Genomic DNA, 25096 nt, shown 5'->3' with positions numbered 1-25096 from the left:
TGATGCATGCTTTAGCATAAACAAACACCACTAATAATCAATATGGACTTGTACTGGGCATTATGTTCATCTCTGCCCACCGTGATTTCACAGTATCTGCAGAAGAAGGTTTTCGGATTCCAAAAAAGGAGCTAAAGTCGTAGCACTTAATGTTTTGTCAATAATAAATCTCAGGACACAGGCAGGCCTTGTCACTGTGGGTCTTGGGCGTTCTGACAAATAGAGCTCTGGCTGGGACATGTCTGACTTGCTAAATCTGCCCAGTTTCCACTTTAAAAACGGTTATTGCTTCCTTTAGTTTGTAACACTGTCACAGAATAAGAAGCTTCTGTATGGAAAATCCTAAAAAAAAAGACAATGAAACACTTTGAACATCACATAATACTGTCAAACTGCCAAATACCCAAATTTCTCAACATATAACTTGAAGCGTTTTAATTAATTTGATACAGATGGGATATGTGACACTGTGAATGCTCACCTGATTTACTGTACTGAGCTGCCAATAGGGTGTCCATAGCAACGACTGCATCCACAGAAACATGTCAGTTTCCCTCACTTCACTGCCGGTCAAAGACTTGCATGGTTAAGTGCAGTTAACAGCAGTAAACAGCACACTCAATCTCTGAGCATTTAATGGCCCTGACAGCTCCTCGCTCTCACAGAGGAGTCTGCCACCTGGACCCAGTGAGCTCAAAAACACACCTGAGTATGTTTGGATTTCACATTTAATGGAGGTTTGGGGTTTGATGGCATGGAAAAAGCACTAAAAAGAAACTGAAATGAAAAATGAGGGAAAATGAGAATAAAGTATCGTAAATTCCAAGGAAAAAAAAAATCATGACTCTCTGGCCTCTTACTCATAATCAATAATCATAAGTCAAAGTGTTTCTTCCATGTATACAGGAAGACAGATCTAGACAGAAAAATGCTAACTATATATACAGAACAATATAAATATAATTTATAATATATATATATTTAAATAACTTAATACTTTTATTCAGAACTTTCTAATGTTACAAACATTTTCTCTTTTAAAGAACACTTTAAAAAAAATATTCAGCGGCATAACCGTTTTCAACATTCATAAGAAGTATATTTTTAAAGAGTATATTAAAATAATGCCAGAATAATTTCTAAAGGATCAAGTCACACTGAAGACTGGAGCAATGGCTGCTGAAAATTCTGCTTTGTCATGACAGGAATAAATTACAATATTTACTGCCTTCTCAAATTGATAAATAAACAAAACTGGTCACAAAATAAGTTACCAAGAGATTCAAGAGTTTCAATAATGAGACTCTGGGGAGATGTGAATGACACTAGTGAGGACCAATAACTAAAGCACACACTGGCTCAGCTTCATACTACAGCGATATGGGATGCATTAAAGATCCTGAGCTGCCAACACTCTCTGTTCTGAGTGCAGATGAAGTTGTAATCTCTCAGCCAGAAAGCTGCCTGCCAGAGTCTAAAGGACAGGAAAAAAACATATGATGATACAGTCAAAATGTTTGTGCGTTCACCTAGGGCACAATTTGTTCAATCTATAGCTGGACATTGACAAGAAGAGACAGAGTCATGTTTTCGACGGCAAATGAAAATCAGTCATGGTTCATCTAAGCTTCCCATCACTAATTTGTGCATGTTGGTTGTTTGGCAGATCAATTCTTAAGCTCTGGTACTTTTATAATTACATGTCAATCTAGAGTCTTGAGGTTAATCGCAAATGTCTGCATTGGAGTCTGATACGTTATAGAATTATTCATGTGGTCTACTAAAGGCAAAAGCGGAAACATGCAGCCAATCTCTGACTAATTCACTACAAGGGAAGTGACAAGGGAAGTGTGCAGCTCATTAACTCTATCAGTTAACTCTAAATCCACTCTCAGTCCAATCTGTCTGAACTCCAAATGCGACTGCCTGTGCAAAGGTGAAAGGTTAACTTCAGTACAGAGGATGCTTCTTTCATTCACCTTTGACCCTTGACCCCATCTGGCTCTCCCAGTAATCTGTACTCTAATACCTCCTACTGAGGGACACTGCTGCCTCATGGAGATGAAAAATAAAATGGCAGTATCAATTCTAACAGTATTCTGTGCATTTGCTGGAAACAGTGCTCCAGGATTTGGGGTGTGAGGGATTCAAAAGCACACAATACTGAGTTAGTCACAATTCAGGAATTCTGACAACTTGACCCAACCTTTCCACAGCTCACCGCAGAGCGCCTTCAAATACTCCCCACAGGCTAATGTTTCATTCAAACCTTCCAAAAACTGCAGCACTCTCACTCAGAAACAAGGGCAGTACACGTAATCTGACAGGATGAGAAACCCAAACATAAATGTAGAATAAATATCAATAAAAGCAGAATAAATTAAAAAGACATAGCATTTTATAATAATAACTGGGTGAACAAGACAATCCAGGAACACTTTACAATAAGGTTACACTGGTTAACATTAGTTAATGTATTAGCAAACATGTCCTAACAATAAACAATATATTTTTTTAAACTGTTTATTAAAAATATAATTGTTCATTGTTTGTTCATGATAGTTCACAGTTCATTAATTACATTTAAAGGGATAGTTCACCCAAAAATGAAAATTCTAAAGTTATTTAAGTTACAAACCTGTATGAATTTCTTTCTTCTACTAAACACAAAAGAAGAATGTTGGTAACCAACATTTTCTTCAACCAATGGAAGTCAATGGCTACCGACAGCTTCTTTTATCTTTAACAGAAGAAATATTTTTTTTACAACATGAGGATTAGTAAATGACAACAGAATCTTCATTTGTGGAGGAACTATTACTTTACCAAATACAGTGTTTTGATTTTAAAAATGTATTATCCTGAAAATAATATTGACTGATATTGAGAATAAATAATTTAAGTTCATTACTAGTTCACCTTAAACTAATGTAAACAAAAATGAAATCTTACTGTAATTGTAATAGTGATGCTAGAACTTTTCTAAGCCATATTAAAATAAATATTAGTATTAACAAACTGATCCAAAAATGCCCTTTTTCAGAAATAAACAAAAAGCTTTAAACAAAACATCTATATAATAGAGCATATATACATTCATACATTTTAAGAGTGGATAAAGTGCAAAAATACTTTTGGGGGGCCAGTTTAGTGAAGGAAAAAAACTGTAAAACAATTTCCACTCATAAATTCACTCACAAACAATAGAAACAAAACTAACAAAACAGAATTAGAAAAACTGAAAGTATTTTAGTAGTATTTTTCATCAAATATAATAAAAAAAAACTTCTTTAAAAAAATGTTTCATAGTGTATGTAAATATAAAGAGATCCTGTTGTCTATACTATTAATTCTAGGACATTTTACAGTAAGACTTCAACCAAAATCTGAGAAGCCATACAGTCTACTGTTGTTTTGTTGACTTAAAATGATATACTGTGACCAGTCACTTAACCCTCTAACAGGCAACCCACAATATTAAAATCCATATCACACCCATTTTATATGATCTGGAACATGCAGTGATTTCTTAAGTATAACTGCTTCTCTAACTCGATACTTACTACGACTGACTGACGATAAGAGCCGCATTCCTTCATGATAGTCTAACTGAATCCCGCAGTCCAAAGTAATGCATAGACAGGTTATGAATGAATGTTGAGTGAGAGCTGTCAATCATGTTCCTGACAGACAGCTCTCAGTCTCAGCGGCTGTAAAGTATTAAGCAGTTACAAACTTACCGGCATCATGATGGCAGAATACTAGCGAAATCAATCAGAAAGACCCGAATTAAAACACAAGTATTTTAACTTCCAAAGGAGATGGGACAAAAAGTTAAATGGTCAATTCTGTAATTTAAGCCCTTTGCACGTTATGAGTTTGGTCCTGTGAATGAGGGGAAAGGATGCGCCATCTGAACTGGGTCATTTACGTCACAGCGGCTTCCCAATCCAGTGGCTTCGGCGTTTTGAGCAGGTTTTTATGGCAAGCCGTTTTCCGTTTATATGTTTTACTCGTATCTGTCTATAGTTTACTCGTATTTTTAATTTAACTAATATTTGCGTACTATTTACAGACTATGAATTATCTTACTACACTGTAAAAAATTATTTAGCAGTTTAGTTGTTTCAATGAATTTTTTTATGTTGACACAACTTGCAGTTACTGAATTTGTTCATTCAACTAAAAATTGTAAGTTTTCAGTGTCTCAACTAGTTTGAAAGTTGACTGAACTAGGTTATTTGTCCTCATAACTAAAAAAAATTTGTTGACTCAATTCAATAGCAATATCACGTTCACAACATCACTTATCGCGAGATCTCGTCATTCTCGTGAAGGCTGTTGAAGAGAGAAGAAGGTCGTCAGCCATTCTAGTCAGTTTCTCCTCAAAGTTTGGACATTTTACTAGAATACTACTTTGGTAAGTAAAATATTCGTATTCATTGGCTTAATGTGTAAAATTACATTTGTTGTCTCAGAAGAGTAAGTATGGTTTAAAGAGTCTTACATTCTGTATATAAGTTACTGTATGTAAATGTTCGTTTCGCGGCACTCTGAAGCCTCAAAATACAGGCGGTTCCACAGTATTTTCCTTATAAATATTAAAACAGATATTCCCCCATGCGGGACAGCGGAGCTGAACTTATGTGGAGAACAATAAAAATACAGTCTGTATGTATTATTTGAGCCCAGAGCTGCGTTAGAGACCGTTCAAACAGAGCGCGCGAGAGCTCATCGGATCACTGTATGGATTAAGAACGGCGGGAATTTAAAAAAAGGAACTGCTCTTAACCTGACAGCGTAAGACATCCGTCAGAATATTCAACGATGAAAAATTAGGAGATAAAAAGAAGATTACTACTCGAACTGTGTCTTTTCTGTATGTTATAAGGGCAACGAATGAGCAGCACAGATGAGCACCTCCCTCAGAGTTCTTCCGGAGCGCGTAACTTAAGCCTAGTGCTGATGGTTATTTTACAGTCTACAGTTCAGATGAAGTTCTGAAGGTAGCGTTACAAACTCTTCTTTCAGTTTTCTGAAGTAACGTTAGTCATTCAAGTGCCTCACTAGAACCTAGTACCCAGTGTAATGCTGCGTGAATATCTGTTTTTATACAGTCTATGGTGAATATACGGTCATAAGTAAATTGCATGCGTTCAAATCTACATATTTTAGAATAAAATTAATAATAGCATATATCTTGTATAAATAGAGATACAATAACGATCGACACAAATGTGTTAAATTTCCTTTTATTGTGTTATAATTATGTGTTGTGTCATTTTAAAGCATGGTATAGTTTGTCTTATGCATTTAATACAAACTTGTCAATACATTTGACTTTCTCTGTAAAGATTTATTTATATGTATGTTTATTATTTTACAGTGTTTTAACATGTTTTTGTATTTTTCATGTTTATGATATTTTGGGATGACTGAAGATTCAGCGCAGAATTCAATAATCCTGTGAATGGACCACAGCGAGTCCTTTTGCAGTTATCCATCAAAATGCTATGCAGACATAATGGAAATGGTATTTACATTGTAGAGCTTGGACAAAGTTGTAAGTAAATTTATTTATTTATAAATGCACATCTATTGGAGTCTATATGCTTTACGATTGTAAGGCCCTGTTTAATGCATCCCTTTGTTTTTATTAAAGCACACAGGCTCTGCGCAGGAATTCATCAAGGACATGACTGCTGGGATCACGCTTGTGGATGACCGATCTGAGCACCATCAGTCTGCAGTGATGTGATCCAGGTAAAAGAAGAAGAAGAAATCTGGGTGATCTGGGGTTGTAACACGTTGTGGGGTTGTGTACTGTGTTAGACTATCTGGGACTGGGTCTAACAGAAATAAACTATTTCAGGTTTAAAACAACTTGAGGTTTAGTAAATGACAATTTTCTTTCTTTTTCTTTTTTGAGTGAACCCTTTACGAAAATGTAGATATTTGCATTGGAAAACAGCTTCAAATTTTAGAGAACATAATTTGACATTATTTTCCCTTCAGTTTTATTCCGTGAATTTTCTATAATTGGTATTTAAAATGTCTTTATAAAGTGTTGAATTTATTTTCATAAAACCACCAGAAACCCTGTTTTTGGACATAGCCATTCTTTATTATTTTGCTGAATACTGTTTTGAATCCTGAAAAATGTTCAGTGCTAGCATATTGGCCATTAGCAACTTTGCTTAAAGGATTATTTCACCAAGAAATTAAAATTAGGCCATGTTTTACTCATTCTCAAGGCACCCTATGTGTATATGATTTTCTTCTTTCAGACGTATGTTGAATTAAAAATTTTCCTGGCCCTTCCAGGTTATTTAATGGCAGTCGACAGGTGTGTTTTTTTCTCAGCAGTCCAAAAATAGTCAAATAAAATGCACCCATCCATCAATAAAACGTGTCTCACATGGCTCTGGGGAGTGAATAAAGGCTTCCTGTAGCAAATCGATGCGCTTTTTGTAAGAAAAATATCCATATTTAAAAAGTTGTAAACACTTTTTTTTCTCTTCCACTGACTATCATACGTGCAAGCCTAATTTTGTGATTCTACTTTGTGATTGGCGTATTGTTGTCTCTCCTCCACTCTTCCGTGTTCGTCACTTATCATCGGTGCATGCATGACCCATATGTCCTATTTTCATCCACCCGGAATGGCTCTCACGAAAGTTAGAGAAAAGGGTTTAAATATGCTTTGAATATCATTTTAAATATGTATATTTTTTTTACAAAAACACATGGATTCGCTACAGGAGGCCCTTATTCACCTCTCAGAGCCATGTGAGGTACTTTTTATTATGAATTGATGCACATTATTTGACTACTTTTGGACTGTTGAGAAAAACACCCACCAATTGCCATAAATATTTTTTTATATAATCCGACTGGATTTGTCTGAAAGAAGAAAGTCATACACACTTACGATGCCATGAGGGTGAGTAAAACATAGATGGGTTAACCAACCCTTTAAGGGTCATGCTTTACTCTGAACATGCAGTCCAACAGACTATTATTTAAAAGGAATACTATATTTTCTGATCATTGTATAAATGGTGTGACAGATTAGACACTTAGAATTGGATTAAGAAAAAAAAAACTGAATATGTTGTATTGGTTTGTCACATTTTATGTCATTCAGAAATCATGTAGAATACCAGTGAAGAAAATAATTTCCCCCCATTTTTAGCATAGTTGGTTCTGGGGGTGTATTTTACACTTATCTTCCCATGGGATTTTAAACTCTTTGTGTTCGGCAGAACAAAGAATTTAGTACAGGCTTTTAACAGTTTAATACAGGAAGTTATTTTGAATGTTTGTAAACCAAACCGTTGAGGAGGACCATTAACAGTTGACTTTCATTTTTGGTTAAATTTTTCAAAACATCTTCCACTTGAAGTTGAATTACAATTTGCATTTATTGGTAGCTGTGCTTTTAATAAAACACACAACTTTAATAGTGTATGTACATATGTGTGTTCATTTGTTATAAATGTATTAAGTAATGTAATATTTTTTTCTTATCCCAGCCATCCAGTGACATTAAGGATGTTGAGAAAGAAATTGAAGAGGGCATTCTGATTGTAACTGAGGAGCAGCAATGTGATGTGCTTCCCAAGGAATAACCAACATTGCTCTCATTTGGACATCCTGTCATCACTGACATCTCCCATGTCCCCAAGGCATTTGGACTCCTAATGGGTCTGTATGCATTGAACATCCTCTACCTCCAGCGCATTAAATACACCATTGAGGCTCTGCAAAAACTTGTGAAGACCAGCTGCTCCCACCATGTGCTCGCTACAGCGGCAGGAACTGTAGGTGTGGAGGAGTGAATGTCCAGCGCCCTCTCCACCCTCAACACCACAAATAAGGTGTCCTTGAGCAAGGCACAACTTCTCTCCGGGCGCTGCAGCATAAATGGCTGCCCACTGCTCTGGGTGTGTGTTCACGGTGTGTGTTCACTGCTGTGTGTGTGCACTTTGGATGGGTTAAATGAAGAGCACAAATGTATGTCATGTCACTTTCACTTTTCAGTGTTCATGATGTGTCCATCAGCACTCTTTTTAGAATGTAGATTAAAGTTTATCATGTCATGACTTGGAATATGCATGTTCTCATGTAAACAAATGTTGTTTCCCCTCTCATTTTCTTAAACAGTATGTACACATTTTCAGTATGTAGCATTATGATGGGGGACGAGTTTGGAAACTTTCAAGATCCTTCTGATGTTAACACCTCTGTCTGGTCATGTGCTATGAAATTTAGAATCTGACTGTTTAGATCTTTGTGCTTCCATATGCATTCATTCCATTTATATCTTATTATACAGAAGTACAGTACACTCATTTTTTTTTAACTAAGTGTGATATTATATACATATATCTTGGTTTCTCATTTTGACCATGACTTGCATTATGGTGGGGGGAGTGCATGTGAACTTGTGCAGGGTTAATATGCAGAGTTCAACCTTCTGATTTTCATATTGAGTTATGAAATTAAAAACAATCCCTGTGGTTTTGATCTGATGAATTGAATTGCAACTATTTGTTTCTCAATCCCATGCCAATGTTATTTATTATACATCACACTTTCAAGTGTCGGTTCAGATCTTTAGACATGTGTTTGTATTTTGCATTTTTTGTTTTGTTTATCAATTATCAGTTGATGTGTTGACAGCAAATTGCTTGTTCAATTTAAATGTGAATGAAAGTGTTGTCTCTATCATTAAATAAATTACATAAAAAAAGTGTTTTGTCATCTTTATTTAAACATTTAAGGCAGTGGAGTAACATTTGTTTATGATTATTGATCGAAGTAAAAAAAAAAAAAAATCCCTGTTGACACAACATGATTTAGTTGACTGGACTAGAAAATAATAGTCAAGTCAACTTAAAGAAATTTGTTACCTGGACTAACTCCACTCTAATTTGAAGTTGTTTCAACAAGAAATTTTTTGTCAAGATAACAAAAAATTTTTAGGCAGCGGGGTAACAAAATATTTTTAGTTGACTCAACAAATTCTTTTTTACAGTGTATACTGCTATATGAGAATACTTTAATACATGAAGTGTCTAAAAACACTTCCATCCAATTTGCAGCATGGAAACAGGAATAGATGCTGGTAAATATCTGAATAGTTACTAGCAATTAAAGAATAAGTACTAATGACTGAAACAGGTACCTGCAACATCTGGAATACATATAAGTCAGAAGTGAACAGCCTAATAGATATCTGAACCAAAGATCACCATTGAATTCAACTGAGAAAATTATTTGGCACTAAAAATAAAAATGGGTAGCTTTAAATTGGGATAGTAATAGCGCTTGAAGAAGAAGTACAAGATAATAGTCACAACCGTGCTTAAAAGCGGTTTAAAACGTGTATTAAAAACATCATATAGTGTAATTGTAGGCATAAATGTTAATATAGCTTGCCATACGCGTAAACGATCCGTACTATGGAGTTCTACTACTGCAATGGCTTAGTCCATGAATATTAAATAGATCATACTGACGCAAAATTTTAAAAGTATCCACTCACGCAACGTGATTAATAATCATGAGCCTAACCTTTACCATAGTAGCATTCGCGTTCAGGCAACAACCATTTGACTGTCCAGTCAATCTGCATTGCACCGAGTAGTGGTCAAGAAAAGAAAACCACCGAAATTGCACGAACATTCTCTTCGTTTGGCGAAAAAAAAATACAATAAATGAAAAATTAAATAAGTAAAATAAATAAATGAATAAATTTGTTTTTGTATTAGATTGAAATAGCAATACCATCCATGGTACGTTTCTGATTTGTAAATATGTGATGCATGTTGTATTATTACTCATAATTGAATGTACTGCTTTACTCATTCATGTTTAATAATATAAATAATTAAGAATCTTATATCTGATTTTAGGAATTTGGTTTCAGGAATCGGATTAATGAAATTTTTGTTACTTTACACCATACATGAGTATTGGAAAAATATTCACTAACATAAAATACATTGCGTTTCTATTGTATTACAATCAGACATCTAATACAATGTTTCTTGCACATACTACAGTGTATCAGATGTCGGTTTATACCAAAATTTCTGTTTTCCACCAACATTAAGTGAAGAGAAAAAGAACATTACAACCAAAATATTGTTTTTTTTTTTCTTCTTTTTTATTATTATTCTTTGAATTTGACTCATTTCACAATCAGTTTGGAGAGGAAGTTTTGTTGATTGAATTATCTAGGATTTCATTCATCTGTCCATTTTACTGACAATAATCTAGTATCCATCAGTGCTATGAATCTCTTGGAATGTTTGATATCTATAACATTAGATACTGGAGTGGTGCCCATGTAACTTTGGAGAAGCTGACAGACTTCAAGAGAAGCACCAACAAAATGAGTTCACTTCCTTCAGGATGCAGATCATCACAGGTTGTTACACAATCCAGAAAACTGGGGACACCAAGTTTTAGATAGGGCATAAAACACTAACAACTGCTGTCAATCATTATATCAGTGTGTTTATCACAATGAAAAACATCGCTAGCGAGGCCTGCTTGTGAGTTTACAAGATTGGCTAGACTGTTTGGTCAAAAAAACCACTACTGTGTAACCTGTTTGTGTGCTTGGCACCGTAGTACAGCAAAATCCTGGTCCAATATAGTAATCAAACAAAAATGGATCATAACACTAACAATAATAATGTCAATCGTTTCTAAAGATCCTTTGGATGAATGTTTATTTACTGAATGCAGCAGTTTTGACCGTTGGCATCCTTGAAGCGCAGGCGCATCTTGGGTTTGTATTTTTCAAGGTACATAAGCTGTTTGGCGTTAAATGCCCCACGCCTTTTCCTAAAAAGAAAAATGATCGGATCACATCACACTATCACATCACAAAATGACAAAGAATACAAAAATAAGAATCATATTCCATATAAATCTGTGTCACTCACTCACGAATATACTCGACAGCATCTTCGTACATCATCCCGCATTCAATTAAGGCTATGGCCACCAAGACAGGAGCTCTGAACACACACACACACAATTCTCATTTAAAACAAGTTATGATTGATAACACTTGGTTATTGACCAGGAATTACACGGCCTGACAAATGCCGAGGTTCAAACCATTACAGCACAAAATGTTCTGCAGATCAGGTCCAAGGAAACTCAAAAATGACACCGCGTAATATCTCAGTGAGCTACAGACAGACAACCACAAACCAAGATTTAATATCTGTTTGGGAACCTTACTGAATCAGATTTGTCCTGATGATACTTACCGTCCTAATCCAGCAACGCAATGTACTGCAATGCAACAGCCTGGTTCATCTTTAAATTTACATTTGAGAAGGTTCAACCAGTCATCAACAATTTGATCAGGGGGCGAACAACCATCATCAAAAGGCCAATCCTAAAAGAAAACAAATTTTTGCATTCAATAAAACATAAAAAAAACAATCCTCCGCAATAATATTAGAAAAACGACAACAAATTCTGTCTGAATCTTTGGGATATTTAAAGAGGTTCATTTCAAATCTCACCAACACTTCAATGCCTTCTTTTTCCACTGGTGTTTTTTCATAAGTTGCATCACAAACCCGGACAAGCGTCTGCACTCCAAAACTCTTCAGTTCCTAAAATACATTGATAAAAAAATTCAGCTCTGACCCACATGTTAATATTACTATCCATATCAACTGCTCCCATCTTGAGCCTTACCTCTGTAAACTTGGCCAGCTGTGAATTGGTGGGATTGTGGGTGATGAGAAACCTCATGCATTCGTAGGTGATCTCAACAGGGGCTGGGCGATTCATTTTGACACTCAAATGAAGTTTTAATTGGACTTGATGATAAGAAAACTTCTGAATGGTCTACAGGGTTATAGAAATAATAATTTAAAATATCACAGCAATTTAACTTTGAGGCAAATCTCTAATTGTTCTAAAAAAAAAAAAGGGGATACAGGAGAAGGAGACCACTTTCACGCTCCAACAGCTTTAAAATAAAAACTAAAAGAAGGGGACTATCCTTCTGATTCGCAATTTATAATTACCCCATTCAGGAGAGGAGAGATGATCAGTTGGCACTAAAGAGAAAAAACGCTTCGCTCTCTAGTACCTGGATTGGCTCAAACCGATTCATAAACTTTAACTCTGGACAAGAAAAAAAAGATGCTCCCCGATAGTGCAGAATTTAAGACGGGCAGTCAGGTAGTGTAATCTTCATATGGCAGGCCCTCTGTTCACTTGTCTACAATGACCAGGTGCTGTGCCTGGCAGAAGTCTCCACTCACACTGACAAACGCCATAAATGTGCAGCCTGAAATAGAAAAGGACAGGGACCAATCAATAACCAGGGCAGTGGATCCTCAGGCACATCACAACCAGCAAGTGCAGTGAACCAAACATGTCACCATTAACAGCAAATGATTACTGGATATACCCTACGGCTGAAGAGGGACCTCATTCCACCGCAGATATTGACTTCGGCCGTTGGATGGATTATGAACTCTCATCATAAAAGCATACAGGCCTTGCACAACATTATAACACGATGGTATACATGGAAAATATTTACCAGTCAGTCCACACACTTACTTTCAATAAGTGAACAGAAAACAAGTTGAGAACTCTGCATTCTATCTTCACCATTCGTGACTGTCTCTTCTTTGCACCTAGAGAAGATAATCGACATAAAACAAGACATAAACAAGGCTTTTCTTCATTCCAAACTGTTAATATTTATTTTTAAAGAAACCAGTCAAGAATGGAAAACAAAAAGTGCTTATGTATGTCTGTTTGTGTTAGTACAGACTTATGTTATAAAAGCTCATCTTAAATTATATTTAAACATTTGAAACTGCATTCAAATATTAGACTTATACACCATCAGATGAATCCTAAAGCCCATACACATGTTCTTATGTCTATATGACACATATATCAGTCACCACTGCCCATATTGTCTATTTTCGACCATAATCTCATTCATTAAAGGGACAGTTCACAAAAATGAAGAATCTGTCATTCACTCACCTTCATGTTCCTCCAAATCCAGGTAAATGTACTTCTGCTGTGGGAAACAAAGAGAGATGTTAAGCAGAATGACGGCATCTGTCATCATTCACTTTTAATACATATTTCCCCAAACAATTAAAGTGAATGGTGACTGTGAATGTCATTCTGTCTACCACGTCTCTTTGTATTGTGCTCCACAGAAGACAGAAAATCATATTTTTGGATTGGAACGACATGAGAGAGAGAGTAAACGGCAGAAGCAAAAAAAGCAACAACAACAAAAAAAAAAAAGATTTTGCAACTATTCTTTTAAATCAGAAAAAAATTGCATGGAAAACAATGGGGTACATTTGCTGACCACGCATTAATCTATATTTGTAGAGGACGGATTAAATAACAATTTAAAAAACAATATTAACTTTGTTACTATACGCTTGCAAATCATCATGCTCACAGGACCCACTGCCTTATTCTGTGAATGTTAAGGCGGTTTATAAAAATAGATGTTATTTACAAAGATTATGGTTGTTATATGACAGTTCAAGTCATTAATACACATTTACAATATATATATAATATGGTATAATTACGCTACAATAGTAAAGCATTGGTAAAAAGCCCCATGTTTGTACCCGATTAGTTCGCTATTGTCCGACTAGCGTAGATTAGAGCTGCTAAATGCGTATATATTTAAAGACACGCACAAATTCACAATCCATTGATCACCTAGATGTTCATTAATGACAGAACAAAATTAGATATAATATAATATAGATACTTACAAAGAGCTGACGGTAGATATGAATACCGTGACAAAGAGAGAAAGGGTTGAGAGTAGCTGCTAGCCGGCTAGCTCTCCCCGACCATAGAGCTCCCGTAACCAGGCGACAATTCCGGTCCGCGCAGATGACCGCTGATTGCTGATTGGCTGGCCGAAGTCACCTGGCCAATAAAACAGCTCCATTCACGTTCGAACGAACACAGGGGATACGTTCCATTTTTATCCGCTAATCGGTCTGGACCAATCGCGTTGATCCTTCTAACATCTATACATTTTAATAGTTGTTTGTGCTTATTACTGTGTTTGTGTGTGTGTGTGTGTGTGTGTGTGTGTGTGTGTGTGTGTGTATAATGAAACATTTTAATTTAAATTAATTAAGCATGAATTAATATAAAATAATGTGTATATTAATTAAATTAGGTAGTGCAAATGTCTTTATAACGTAGAAATTTACCATATAGCCTATCAAATGGCCACACATATCATTAAAATATTTCTTAAAACATTTAAGGATCTCACAGCATAGATTTTAAAAATGAAGTTGTCGCCATCTCCTGGTAAGAAAGAGTTATAGCATGTATCTATAATTTGCCCACCCCCCCCCCCCCAAATCCCCCCCCACCCCCCGACACCGACAACATTCCGACAGCGCTCTATGCCTGCAATCTGCTTCGAAAATTATCTTAATGAAAAATGTTGTGTTTTTTTTATGTACTCTACAATATTTGCAGATTGCTGGGTGTGGCGATGACACGTGACAAGGCTGCAAGGCTTCAAAATGTATCCAACTCACGCAGGGCCAACTCACGTTACAGTCCCTCTGTAAGATAATATCTAATGAATACCACGCACCACCCACACTCCAGCACCACACCCTCCCAATGCAGCTCCCTCATCACAGGTATGAGGTATCTCATGTGAGTAAACCACACACACACTCAGGTATGATGGTGGCTAGGCCATAGATCAGGTTGGACAGGATTTCTTAAGGGCTTTTACTATAGTTTCAATCTTTCTCTCTCTTTGTGCTTTTTTTTTGTTCTATTTTTGTGCTTCCTGTTTAAATGTCGATCAGTCTTGCGGCAAAACACGGTAAGACATTTATCTTCATGCATAACTAAATACTTATTAGTTACTACCGAGTAGCTACCAAACAAAGATAGGTCTTATCATCGTTGGAATTTCAAGGAAACTACATGAAAATACTACATTTTAGTTAGTACGCGTTGAGGACTCATAAAAAATTAGAGTATTTTGTTGTATCATTTTATTTATATCAGTATACTATTTTTATTTTCTTCAAAGAATCCTGACAACAATGTATTATCCATAAAAATATTAAGCAATGCCACTGCATAATGATTTCTGAAGAATCATGTGACACTGAAGACTGGAGTAATGGCTGCTTTGCATCACAGAAATAATTTTAACTTTAATATATATATATATATAATATATGTATATGTATATGTATGTATATGTATATATATATATGTATGTATGTATATATATAAGTATGTACGTATATGTGTGTGTGTGTGTATATATATATATATATATATATATATATATATATATATATGTGTGTGTGTGTGTGTGTATATATATATATGTGTGTGTGTGTGTGTGTGTGTGTGTGTGTATTATATATTTTTTAGTAATCTAAGTAAAGCCTTAGTGAGCATATTAGACTTATTTTAATAGTACATATACACACTATTTATGTTACTACATATTATTACAAAAATGTCAAAAACATGTAGGAGAAACTATGAGACATCTTAGCTGTGACAAACCCTGGTGTGATCCAGTATGAAAAATCCACATTTTTGCCTGCAAAATGAAAACAGCAAGGATTTCTATTGAGCAGGTGAAAACCTGTTTGGGAACACCTGTTTGTTATATTTAAATGTGTCACCCTTGTGTTTGCAAAAACCCTTATTATAAGGTCACCTGTCATAACGTCCATTTAAAGCACGTAGAACAGTATCAGATTTTGCTAACTTTTTGGATTAGAGTTTTAGAAACAATCTGGAGTACCTGTGATGCATGGCAGAACGCCGCCGGAGTTTAAACATTAATCAAAGACAAAACCTCCACTGGCTAATTAAAAAGATAATCAGCAACACAAAAAAAATGACATGATGAAAACCCATTAGGTTTTTGGTTAAATTTAGAGCATACTTTCATGACACCAGTTTCTCAAGAGTTTCACTGATCCAAACCAGAATGGCCTGTTTCTGTTATTTTCTCCTTGTCATTGTGCAAAAGTTTGGAGTTTCATGTTATTGTGTTCATTTCAGGACTTCGTTTGTGAGCAGGGATGAACTGGTCAGGACTGGAGGCCCTTCTTAGCGGGGTCAATAAATATTCGACAGTGTTTGGTCGAGTCTGGCTGTCCGTGGTGTTTGTGTTTCGTGTTCTGGTGTTTGTGGTGGCAGCTCAACGCGTTTGGGGCGACGAGAGCAAAGACTTTGTTTGCAACACCAGGCAGCCCGGCTGCACCAACGTCTGCTACGACAGCACGTTCCCCATCTCTCACATCCGTCTGTGGGCCTTGCAGCTCATCTTTGTCACATGTCCGTCCCTTTTGGTCGTAGCCCACGTCAAATACAGAGAGGAAAAAGACAAGAAGTACACGGCCGTCCACGAGGGCACACATTTATACGCCAACCCTGGGAAAAAGCGTGGGGGTCTCTGGTGGACCTACCTGTTAAGCTTGATCTTTAAAGCCACAGCTGATGCTGCCTTTCTCTATATTCTTCATCACATGTATAAAGGATATGACCTCCCTCGCCTTACCAAGTGTTCGCTGGAGCCTTGTCCGAATACAGTGGATTGTTTCATCGCCCGTCCCACGGAGAAGAAAATCTTCACACTCTTCATGGTGACCTCCTCTGCGCTCTGCATCTTCATGTGTATCTGCGAAATGGTTTATCTCATCGGAAAGCGCCTAATAAAATACTTCATGATGCAGGAAGCACCACCGCGACGATCTAAAAGACCAGACCCGACTCTTACCAGCAGCCAAAACTTGAGTTTACACAAATTAAAAGACCCCTCAATGGACAAAACTGCTCTTTAGGGACAGCAGTGTGTCACCAGACCTTTAACAACCTCAGTGAGTTCGGGATACGGGATAAAAAGCTCTTTCTGCTTCATCCAAAATAGCAAATACAAATAATGGAAACAAATGCAAATAAATAAATAAAAATAAATGAGTTTTTATTTTACTATAATAACTATGCATTTACTACAGACTTAGTGTTACTTTAAACAGTAATAAATATATATATATATTTTTTATAAAATATATTTGTTTTTATTATCATGCCTAAGGGATGGTAGCCAGGTATATTATATGTTTTTTAGAATTGAAATGCACTTTAGAATGAGCTTTAAAAGGAAAGGTTGACTGTGACTGCTTTGCAATCAGTGTCAACCAGCTTTCATGCAAATATGGTATCGACCTCAAAATTTACATGTCTCCAACAGGGCCATGCATTTTAAAGTTTTGATTTTTTAGGATGTCTTTTTGTGTTTGTATTCAGTATACATAGAACAACAATTAAAAATTAATCTAGGTGTAAACGAGGCCTTAGCTTTATTGGTTTTATGAAATCGACAGAGGATGTGAAAGGATATGATTTTGATAAAAGCATCAGTCACCTATAAATAAGAAATCTATCATTATTTACTTATCCTAATGTTTTTCAAGGAGATATCAATAATGTACAAGCTTCTCTTTGTCTTTGTCAGAATTTAAATGGTGCCTTTCTTTTGATCACAGAACTCTATCATATGGCTTCAGAAGACTTGACCACTTTTATGATGCTTTTTGTTAATTTATGTGGTAAATGCAGCTCTGATGAATAAAGAATGTCTTTGAGTAAATGCCGGCTGAATTTAATTTCTGGGTAACTATTCCTTTAAAATTACTTAAGGTAAAATCTGCCAAATCAAATCCCTTAACAGCATTTCAAACTCTCAGCATAATTCATCGGACATTCTCTGGATCTTTTCAGTCCTCATTTGTGTCAGCCTACTCTGCTTTTACCTAGAATGCATTTAAAAATAAAATGGTTTAGCACACTGTACCAGTGCACGTTCATTTACATGTTACATAAGGAGCACCTCTTGATCTATTGCCTTCAGCATCCAGTGATTACATCCCTCCTACCTTTTCTATTTCACTCACACACCACACACAAATTTATCACACTACACACCGAGGGCAGCAAAAAAAAAATGATTTAGTGTGTATTTCTTTGAATGCATTTCAATGATAATGTGAAAACAAAACGTGATTCTTTCATCGTAAGCATTTTATCTGACCTGAACAATTTCCAAGCACTGGTACGTCTCTAACCTGCAGATAATCTTTCAGCCTTCAGCACACTGTCCAGAAATAATACAGCACATGTCCTAATGTATGATTCACTGACTCGGTGCTGCTCCTCCTACACATGTGCCCTGGCTTCGGCTCGAATGCACACAGCAAACAATCAATCCCACTCACGAACACAAATCAGCTCACACACACTTAGAAATACCACCACACACACTCAGTATTGCTTCTCTACTGCTAAATTATGTTTTAGAGTTGTGCGCCATTCAGAATTCTATTGAGAACATTTCATATTTACTTCTCAAATTTGAACTGAATTTGGATTAAAGTAACAAACAGAAACAGAACTGTAAGTGTAATTTAAGTTTAAAGAAATAGCATCACGTTGGATTTTTTAACAGTAAATATGGGATATTTCCAGAAACATTAGATATTAATAATTATTAATATATGTCATAATTTATCCAATATTTCTCAGATCACTTTTTATCTATTTTTTTAGGAAAATAAATTATTATTTATTTATTTTTTACAACAAAGATGCCATACATTAAATTGATGACTTTTGTGTTATTGCTAAAAATAAACAATGCATTATTTTGATATTATTTATATTCATAACAAATTATTCTGAAAAATATATATCATGCTTAAAAGAAATATTAAGCAGCACAATTGTTTTCAACATTAATAGTAATAAGAAATTCTGCTTAGCTACCAGATCAGCATATAAAAATAATTCTGAAGGATCATGTGACACTGAAGACTGGAATAATGGCTGTAAATAGTAAATAGTTATTTTAAATTGCAATTTTACTTATTATTTTGTATTTATTTTACTGTAATATTGATCAAATATGTGCTGATTTGGAAAGCATTTTTCTAAAATATAAAAAAATCTTACCAACCCCAAACATTTGAATGGTAGTTTCCAAAAACTAAAATTATACAACATACATTACATAAACAATATATAATTTGGTCCTTTAACCATGGTGAAGGAACATGTCATTTCCAAGAATGCTTAAGTTCACCCCCAAATCTTCAAAATGGAACCAAACAACATGAAGCAGCTTAAAGGTTTCAAGCAGCTTTGACCATCTTTCAGTTCTTGCCCATTTTGGTTTTCTCTTACCATCTTTTCCAATGAGTGAGACCAATTTATTTCAAATAATTTGGCTTTACAGAACTTTAGCATACTGTTAGCATGCTTTTTCTGCCACACACACACACACACACACACACACACACACACACATATAACATCCATACTCATGTATTGAAAGGGAGAGTTCTTAAATAATGATTTTGCCCAACCTTGTTAAGACTTCTCAAATCCATTTTGAAACTGTTTTGAAACACATAGAGACATCATAGTGCTGGGAATTCATGTTATGTGTTGCTGTAGAATATTCAATCAAGGCCAAAAGATTCAGGTTGGACCCACGAACAACAATGACGTAGTTGATGCATATTATGCATTACAAATGGAACAAAACAAGCAAAATGTAGGTTACTGAGGAACAACGGTGGGTGGCAGCAAAATCCCATGCACCCCAGCACCATAGACATATAGTGTGTTGCTGGCACTCGACCCACTTATGCTTTATCTTGGCACACAATGCATTTGGTTTGGCCTCATTTACACTGAACTAATTAATTTAACTAAAAATAGCCCATTTGGCCCTTACAACACCACCAGAATTTCAGGACCCTTCACTCTGATCTCAAATAATTCACATGAGAATATATATATACATATAGGCCATGAGACAGATGGAGCAATGGAAAGGAGGCTGAAGGTGGGTGGAGCCTGAGAAGGCTATCCAAAAGCATGCTAAGTAAACAGCTAAGAATAAAAATAAATTAAGTGACAAAATGAAGACTTTGATCCTCCACATCTCATTTATTGACAACTCAGGCAGAACACATTTCCTTTGCAATGTGTTAACAGGTGAAACAACTCTCCCTGCTTAATTTAAACTTTATAAACTGAGCTAAGCACACATATTTTACTGCATATTAAGCATTATTTGTGCTATAAACTGTGCTCCTTTATTGATCAGGTCAAATTTTCTACAACAGCCTATTTTGCTTATCATTCGGCACATTGTCACACTCAGTTCTTTAAAAATTACCCCAGTAACATATAACATTAATTATTGTTATACAGAGCACACAGCATATAGCATATAGAGTATCTATTATTGACATAACGTTAGTGTGCAATAGATTTTAAGCTTTTATATTTGATCTCTGATAGTAATATTGCATCACCTACTAATAGTCAGATTTATCAGTTAACCTAAATACGTACTGGTCAACATAACATTGAAATCAATAACAACTCAATAAATCCATAAAGCTGTATACCATGACATAAACTTTAAAACAAATGTAGCTTTAAAGAGAGACTTAAACTGTGCTTCAACAAAACTGCTATCAAGAACACATCCAAACTGTATTGTGAATACTGGTAGATGCTGGAGTCATGACATGGAAATAATATGTACATTATTAAACCATGAGAAAGAAAGGAAAACAAAAACTAAAATACCGGTTTATGATGTTTAGAATTATTAAATGGGCTCTAATACAATAGGTTTGCCAGTGCATTAATAAGAGTTAGGATACAGACTTCACCTCAGTGTGTGTCTCTGCCCCCTGTATGTACTGTGAGGACAACTCTTCCAACTCAGCTCTCTCCTGTACAACAATAGCAGCCAACTCCCCAGGCTGGCAGGAAATCTGCCGAGCTTGGTTGCCATGGAGGAGTTTGTCTGCATCCGATTGGTCCTCGCCGAATAGCTCCTGCAGCACCCCCTGCTCTAGCTCCTCCCAATAGTCCCACACAGGCTTGGAAGTGTTTGGCTCAGGTTCAGAATCAGTCAGGTCTGAGTCCCAGTCGCTATCTCCTCCTACAGCCGAGGCCATAACAAAGTCAGCCTTAGAACCGCTGTCCTCTGATTCAGAATCTTTGGAGTCATATACCGAATGTCCCTCTGTCACAAGCAGGTGGCAGTCAGGAGCAGCCAGGTAGACAAAACTATCTGTAGAGAGGAAATCACATTCATCAGGGTAACGGCAAGGTTTAGCAAAAGAAGTTGGAAGCAATGGCTCTTCCAGTGCAGGTTTTGTCACGTTTTCCTGTGTGGTTGGGGGCAGCACTGACACTGCCAGGTAGACAAAACTGTCAGTGGCAACAAATGAATCTGCATCGCTTTTTACTAATAACGTTTCTTTACCTTCATGTTTGGAGGGGGACAGTGGTAAAGGCACATCATTCGTTGATGTGTTCACAGTGTCATGAATCTCTTGGATTTGAGATCCTATGTCCACAGGTTTCAAGCGGGCTTGTATTTCTGTAGCTTTGGTTGTAATCTCTTTACAAAATGGTTGCTTTCCTAGCTCTATGCTATTAGATCTCAGCCCAGAGGGATCTTTTTTCTCAGAAGTTGCCAATTTATTTGATTTTGGAATGGAAGAGTATGTCCCAATCTTTCTGACATCAACTTTTCCCTCTTTCCCGTGACTAAGAGATGCAATGCTTCCAAGATCTGAAATAGCTCTGTCATTATCAGAAGTGATGTCCTCTCTACTGGTTTGGCTGGGATTTGACATGTAGACACCACTCGAATCTGAGTCCAGCGTCAGGTTGGAATCTGGTGACTCGCTATGGCCATATTTGTTTCCCATTTGGGCGTCTATGGTGGCAAGATCTAAACTGGTTGGGATCTTTTCATGAGCAAGTTTAAGGCTCCCAGGCTGAGTCACAATAAAATTACTTTCACCTTCACACGTTTGTAAATTATACTGAAATTGTGGGTCGTCGTCATCTTGGCTTTCCACAACTTCTTGGTTAATTCTCTCAATCTCCAACATATCTTCAGCACCCAGTTCTGAGCTTGTACTTGATGGAGCTTGTGAGCCACCAAAACCGGTTGGAGGATGTAAAAGAGGCCAGCGCCTTAGAGAGCCAATACTTTGCAAATCTTCTTTCCGTGTCTCATCCCAAAGTGAATTAACCATCTCTAACACAGCTTCCCAGTTCTCTTCCTCACAGTCAAGAGTGGTATTTTCAGCAATGCCTGGCTCAGCGCTCTCCTGTATGAACATGATTTTGCTCTCTTCTTCCTGAAGCACATTCTCAATTTTGGATGCTTCAGCTTTACATTCTTCTTGATCCCGCAAAAGCTTCCATTCCTGTAGAGAGCAATCCTTCAAATCTCTTGTTAATGTAGACTTGTCGAGCTGCCTATCCACATTTCCTTGGTGCTCGGGGAACGGTGAAAGACGAGGAATGGTCTTTTTGTCTGAGACACTCCGGATTAGCAGATAGGGTAGTGGGGGAAGAACTGGAAGGTTATGTACCACACCACCTTGTCGTACCGTCCTCCTCCTTCCAATCAGTCGCCGGGGCCAGGTGGACTCCATTGGTGTAAGGGAGACAGCAGGTCTTTTTGATGTTTGGGAGCGCAGAAGGGGTGTAGTGCCTGTTTCAGGTTCTGGGGTAGTTGTTGGCGGTTCTTTCTCAGGCTCAGTGTTCTGGGGTTTAAAAGTCAGAAACAGATTATCTTTTGCCATGCCCCCATTGTCCCTCATACCTTGGCCAAGCTCTAGTTTGTCTTGATTTTCTTGACCACACATCAGGGCACTTACAGATAACTCTGACAGAGGTGGTCTTGGTGAAGACGGTTGGGTGGGTAAAGACTGCCTGTTGAACTGCTGATGGAAGGGCAATGGAGAGGGAGAGAAGAACACAGAAGGTGTATGTGTACCAGTGGAAAAAGGGGATCCAGAGAAGGGTGAAATCTGTGGGGAGTTGAAGCTGTTTGGAAAGAAGGCAACTCCTGGGTTTAAGTAGGTCTTTTCTACTGGGGAGAGTTCAAATGTTTCTGGGAACTTTGGTGGAGACAAAACCTTCCAGGAGTGGCGGCAGAGGTTGTCCTTCTTGCCATTGTCCTGGTGATGCCGCTTGTTCATGGATCCGCTTGGAGCTGAGCTGCAGGATACACTGGGGGACGCCGACCTCACAAACCCTCTTGGTGACTTGCTCAGTTCATCATTTGCTAATTTCAGAGAATCAAAAATGAACCTCTCATCCAGTTTTCTGCCATTGCTGCCTAGCACAGAAGACCTTGTGTCAAACATGTCTCCACCTGCTCCCATGGAACCATTACTGGAGAAGTCGGTTTCTCGACCCCTTCTTGAACCCAGTGTGCTGTGTGCCGAACTGTGGTCGATATGTTCATTGATGCACATTGTGTCATAAATGGAGCGTTGAGGGATATACCCATCTTCATTGTAACCCTCTCTGTCATCCACTTTTTTTGAACAACAAGGACTCTGCCGTAAGCAGCCGGGACGACTTAATGGCTTTCCCATAGTCACTTCTTGAGGATGGCCTCCTACACAACCTCCAATATAATCCACCAGAAGTCTACAGCATGATTTTGCCAGAGCATGTGTACCAGGTCTTCTTAGCAATTGTTGGAGACAGAAAGTTTTTCATTTAATCAAAAACTGAAAATACTTGATGAAACTTACTGGTCTTCTGGTGATGCCAAGAAATGGCTTCAGTATTTCCACCGAAAATGGAAATGAAAAATCAAAAAATAAAACATGCTTCCCTTAAATAAATAGTTTGACAGCAACATTAAGTGGGAAGCAACTTCGTGAGTCTTTTAGTATTACATTTCCATGTAAACAGAGTAGCTTTTCATTCATAAACTGACATAAAGAAACTGTATGTCTGTCTATCCGCTCCGTTTAGCCAGATATAAGCAGTTCTGTTCCAAATTTAGAGCTCCCATTCTCCTGAGGCAACATCTTTACACTTAAAAAATGCACAGTATTAGAGCAAAAACTCACTTCCCTTCATCATTCAAATGTGCCATAACACTTCGGCATGGTCTCTTTGCACTGCTTGTCTTCATCTTGTGAATCACTGATGTAACTCTTGCATTCATAGCCTCGCTGAATGACAGATGGTCAGTCCAAGTCCCTTATGCGCTGGTGGTCCAGGTGTGAAAAGTGTACAGGAATCCAGTCTGTATTCCAGCGTTATCTTTCTGCTCTTAGATTCTTGTCCTTCGTCACACAGAAACACAGTTGGTTTGATAAATAGCCTCTTTTTCAACACCAACGGCAGCTCTTTCTCTCCCTCCTCTCTCTTACTGCCTCATTTTCGCTCTCTCAGCTCCCTCCCCTGAGTTTTGAGGATGCTTCAGGGCTTCAGCACTTATCAGGAGCTTAGGACTTTTTTTGCCTCGCTCATTTCATTTCCTTTCAGTCACTTTTATCTCAATTTGGTTTGACCTCTAATAAGATGGCTTAGATTTCCATCAGATGTTATCTGCATTTGCCAATATCCTTGCCTTATCAGTGTAAATAAAAATCTCATCAAAATTAAATGGTTCACACAAATTATGCCAACAGCATGGCTTTTAAAAAATGCATAGTTTGACATTGTACGTTTTTCAAACAATGACTCAATCATGCACTGCCAGATTGTCTGTCTTTGTTGTACTTCTCTCTCCCACACACTCTCCTCTCATTCTCTAACCCTCTCGAAACCCACCTCATCTGCCCGGAGCACGCCCACACACTCTTTTTGAACAGGCAATATAAACGTGATCTATCCCCGAGATGTGCCATGACCAATTGTACATTTACGAACAACTGGTATAAGATGTAGTGATCAGGCAAACAGCATTTGCCCTTTAACAACCGTAGATATAAATAGTTCAGCTGCCTCACTTATATATACACTGCTCCCCTTATGTTAGCCAGGCATTGCTGAAAGTCAGTGGAGGCTAAATTAAAGGTCCTGATGTGGGACGTTTAGGTTAAATTAGACAATAATTGCATCACTAAAGGCTGATGCATATTTTATATATATATGAAGTGGTTTTCATATCTGAATTGCATGATTC

At 37.0% G+C, this 25096-nt stretch overlaps 2 protein-coding genes and 1 long non-coding RNA gene across 8 annotated transcripts; 2 read left to right on the top strand and 1 right to left on the bottom strand.

Moving 5' to 3' along the window:
* The first annotated feature begins 5504 nt into the window (after positions 1-5504).
* Positions 5505-7595, top strand: LOC113060768 (uncharacterized). Its single transcript, XR_003278291.1, has 3 exons — positions 5505-5563; positions 5663-5763; positions 7536-7595. It is a non-coding gene; the product is annotated as an uncharacterized LOC113060768 (long non-coding RNA).
* Positions 7596-10156: 2561 nt separating this feature from the next.
* On the bottom strand, positions 10157-13966 carry LOC113060765 (protein tyrosine phosphatase type IVA 2-like). 5 transcript variants are annotated; one of them, XM_026229938.1, is made up of 9 exons: positions 13815-13966; positions 13051-13087; positions 12613-12689; positions 12069-12334; positions 11734-11886; positions 11556-11648; positions 11295-11425; positions 10966-11036; positions 10157-10860 (listed from the first exon to the last, which is right to left on the bottom strand). In XM_026229938.1, exons 5-9 carry the CDS (start codon positions 11827-11829, stop codon positions 10745-10747), a joined length of 507 nt encoding a protein of 168 aa, XP_026085723.1. In that variant the 5' UTR covers positions 11830-11886; positions 12069-12334; positions 12613-12689; positions 13051-13087; positions 13815-13966; the 3' UTR covers positions 10157-10744. The 5 variants fall into 5 exon arrangements, with proteins under 5 accessions (XP_026085723.1, XP_026085720.1, XP_026085719.1 ...); XM_026229935.1 differs by having other exon boundaries at positions 10962-11036; positions 11734-11894; positions 13815-13963; XM_026229934.1 differs by having other exon boundaries at positions 10962-11036; positions 13815-13963.
* A 678-nt stretch (positions 13967-14644) lies between these two features.
* Positions 14645-17708, top strand: LOC113060760 (gap junction beta-4 protein-like). Of its 2 annotated transcripts, none has more exons than XM_026229927.1 (2): positions 14645-14730; positions 16117-17708. In XM_026229927.1, the coding sequence occupies exon 2, from the start codon at positions 16137-16139 to the stop codon at positions 16896-16898; it is 762 nt and encodes a 253-aa protein (XP_026085712.1). In that variant the 5' UTR covers positions 14645-14730; positions 16117-16136; the 3' UTR covers positions 16899-17708. The 2 variants fall into 2 exon arrangements, with proteins under 2 accessions (XP_026085712.1, XP_026085711.1); XM_026229926.1 differs by lacking the exon at positions 14645-14730 and adding an exon at positions 14741-14905.
* Positions 17709-25096: the final 7388 nt, after the last annotated feature.

Source organism: Carassius auratus, chromosome 42 (assembly GCF_003368295.1).
Source record: "Carassius auratus strain Wakin chromosome 42, ASM336829v1, whole genome shotgun sequence".
In the NCBI taxonomy this organism is placed as follows: Eukaryota; Metazoa; Chordata; class Actinopteri; order Cypriniformes; family Cyprinidae; genus Carassius; species Carassius auratus.
This window is presented reverse-complemented; position numbering and strand designations above follow the sequence as displayed.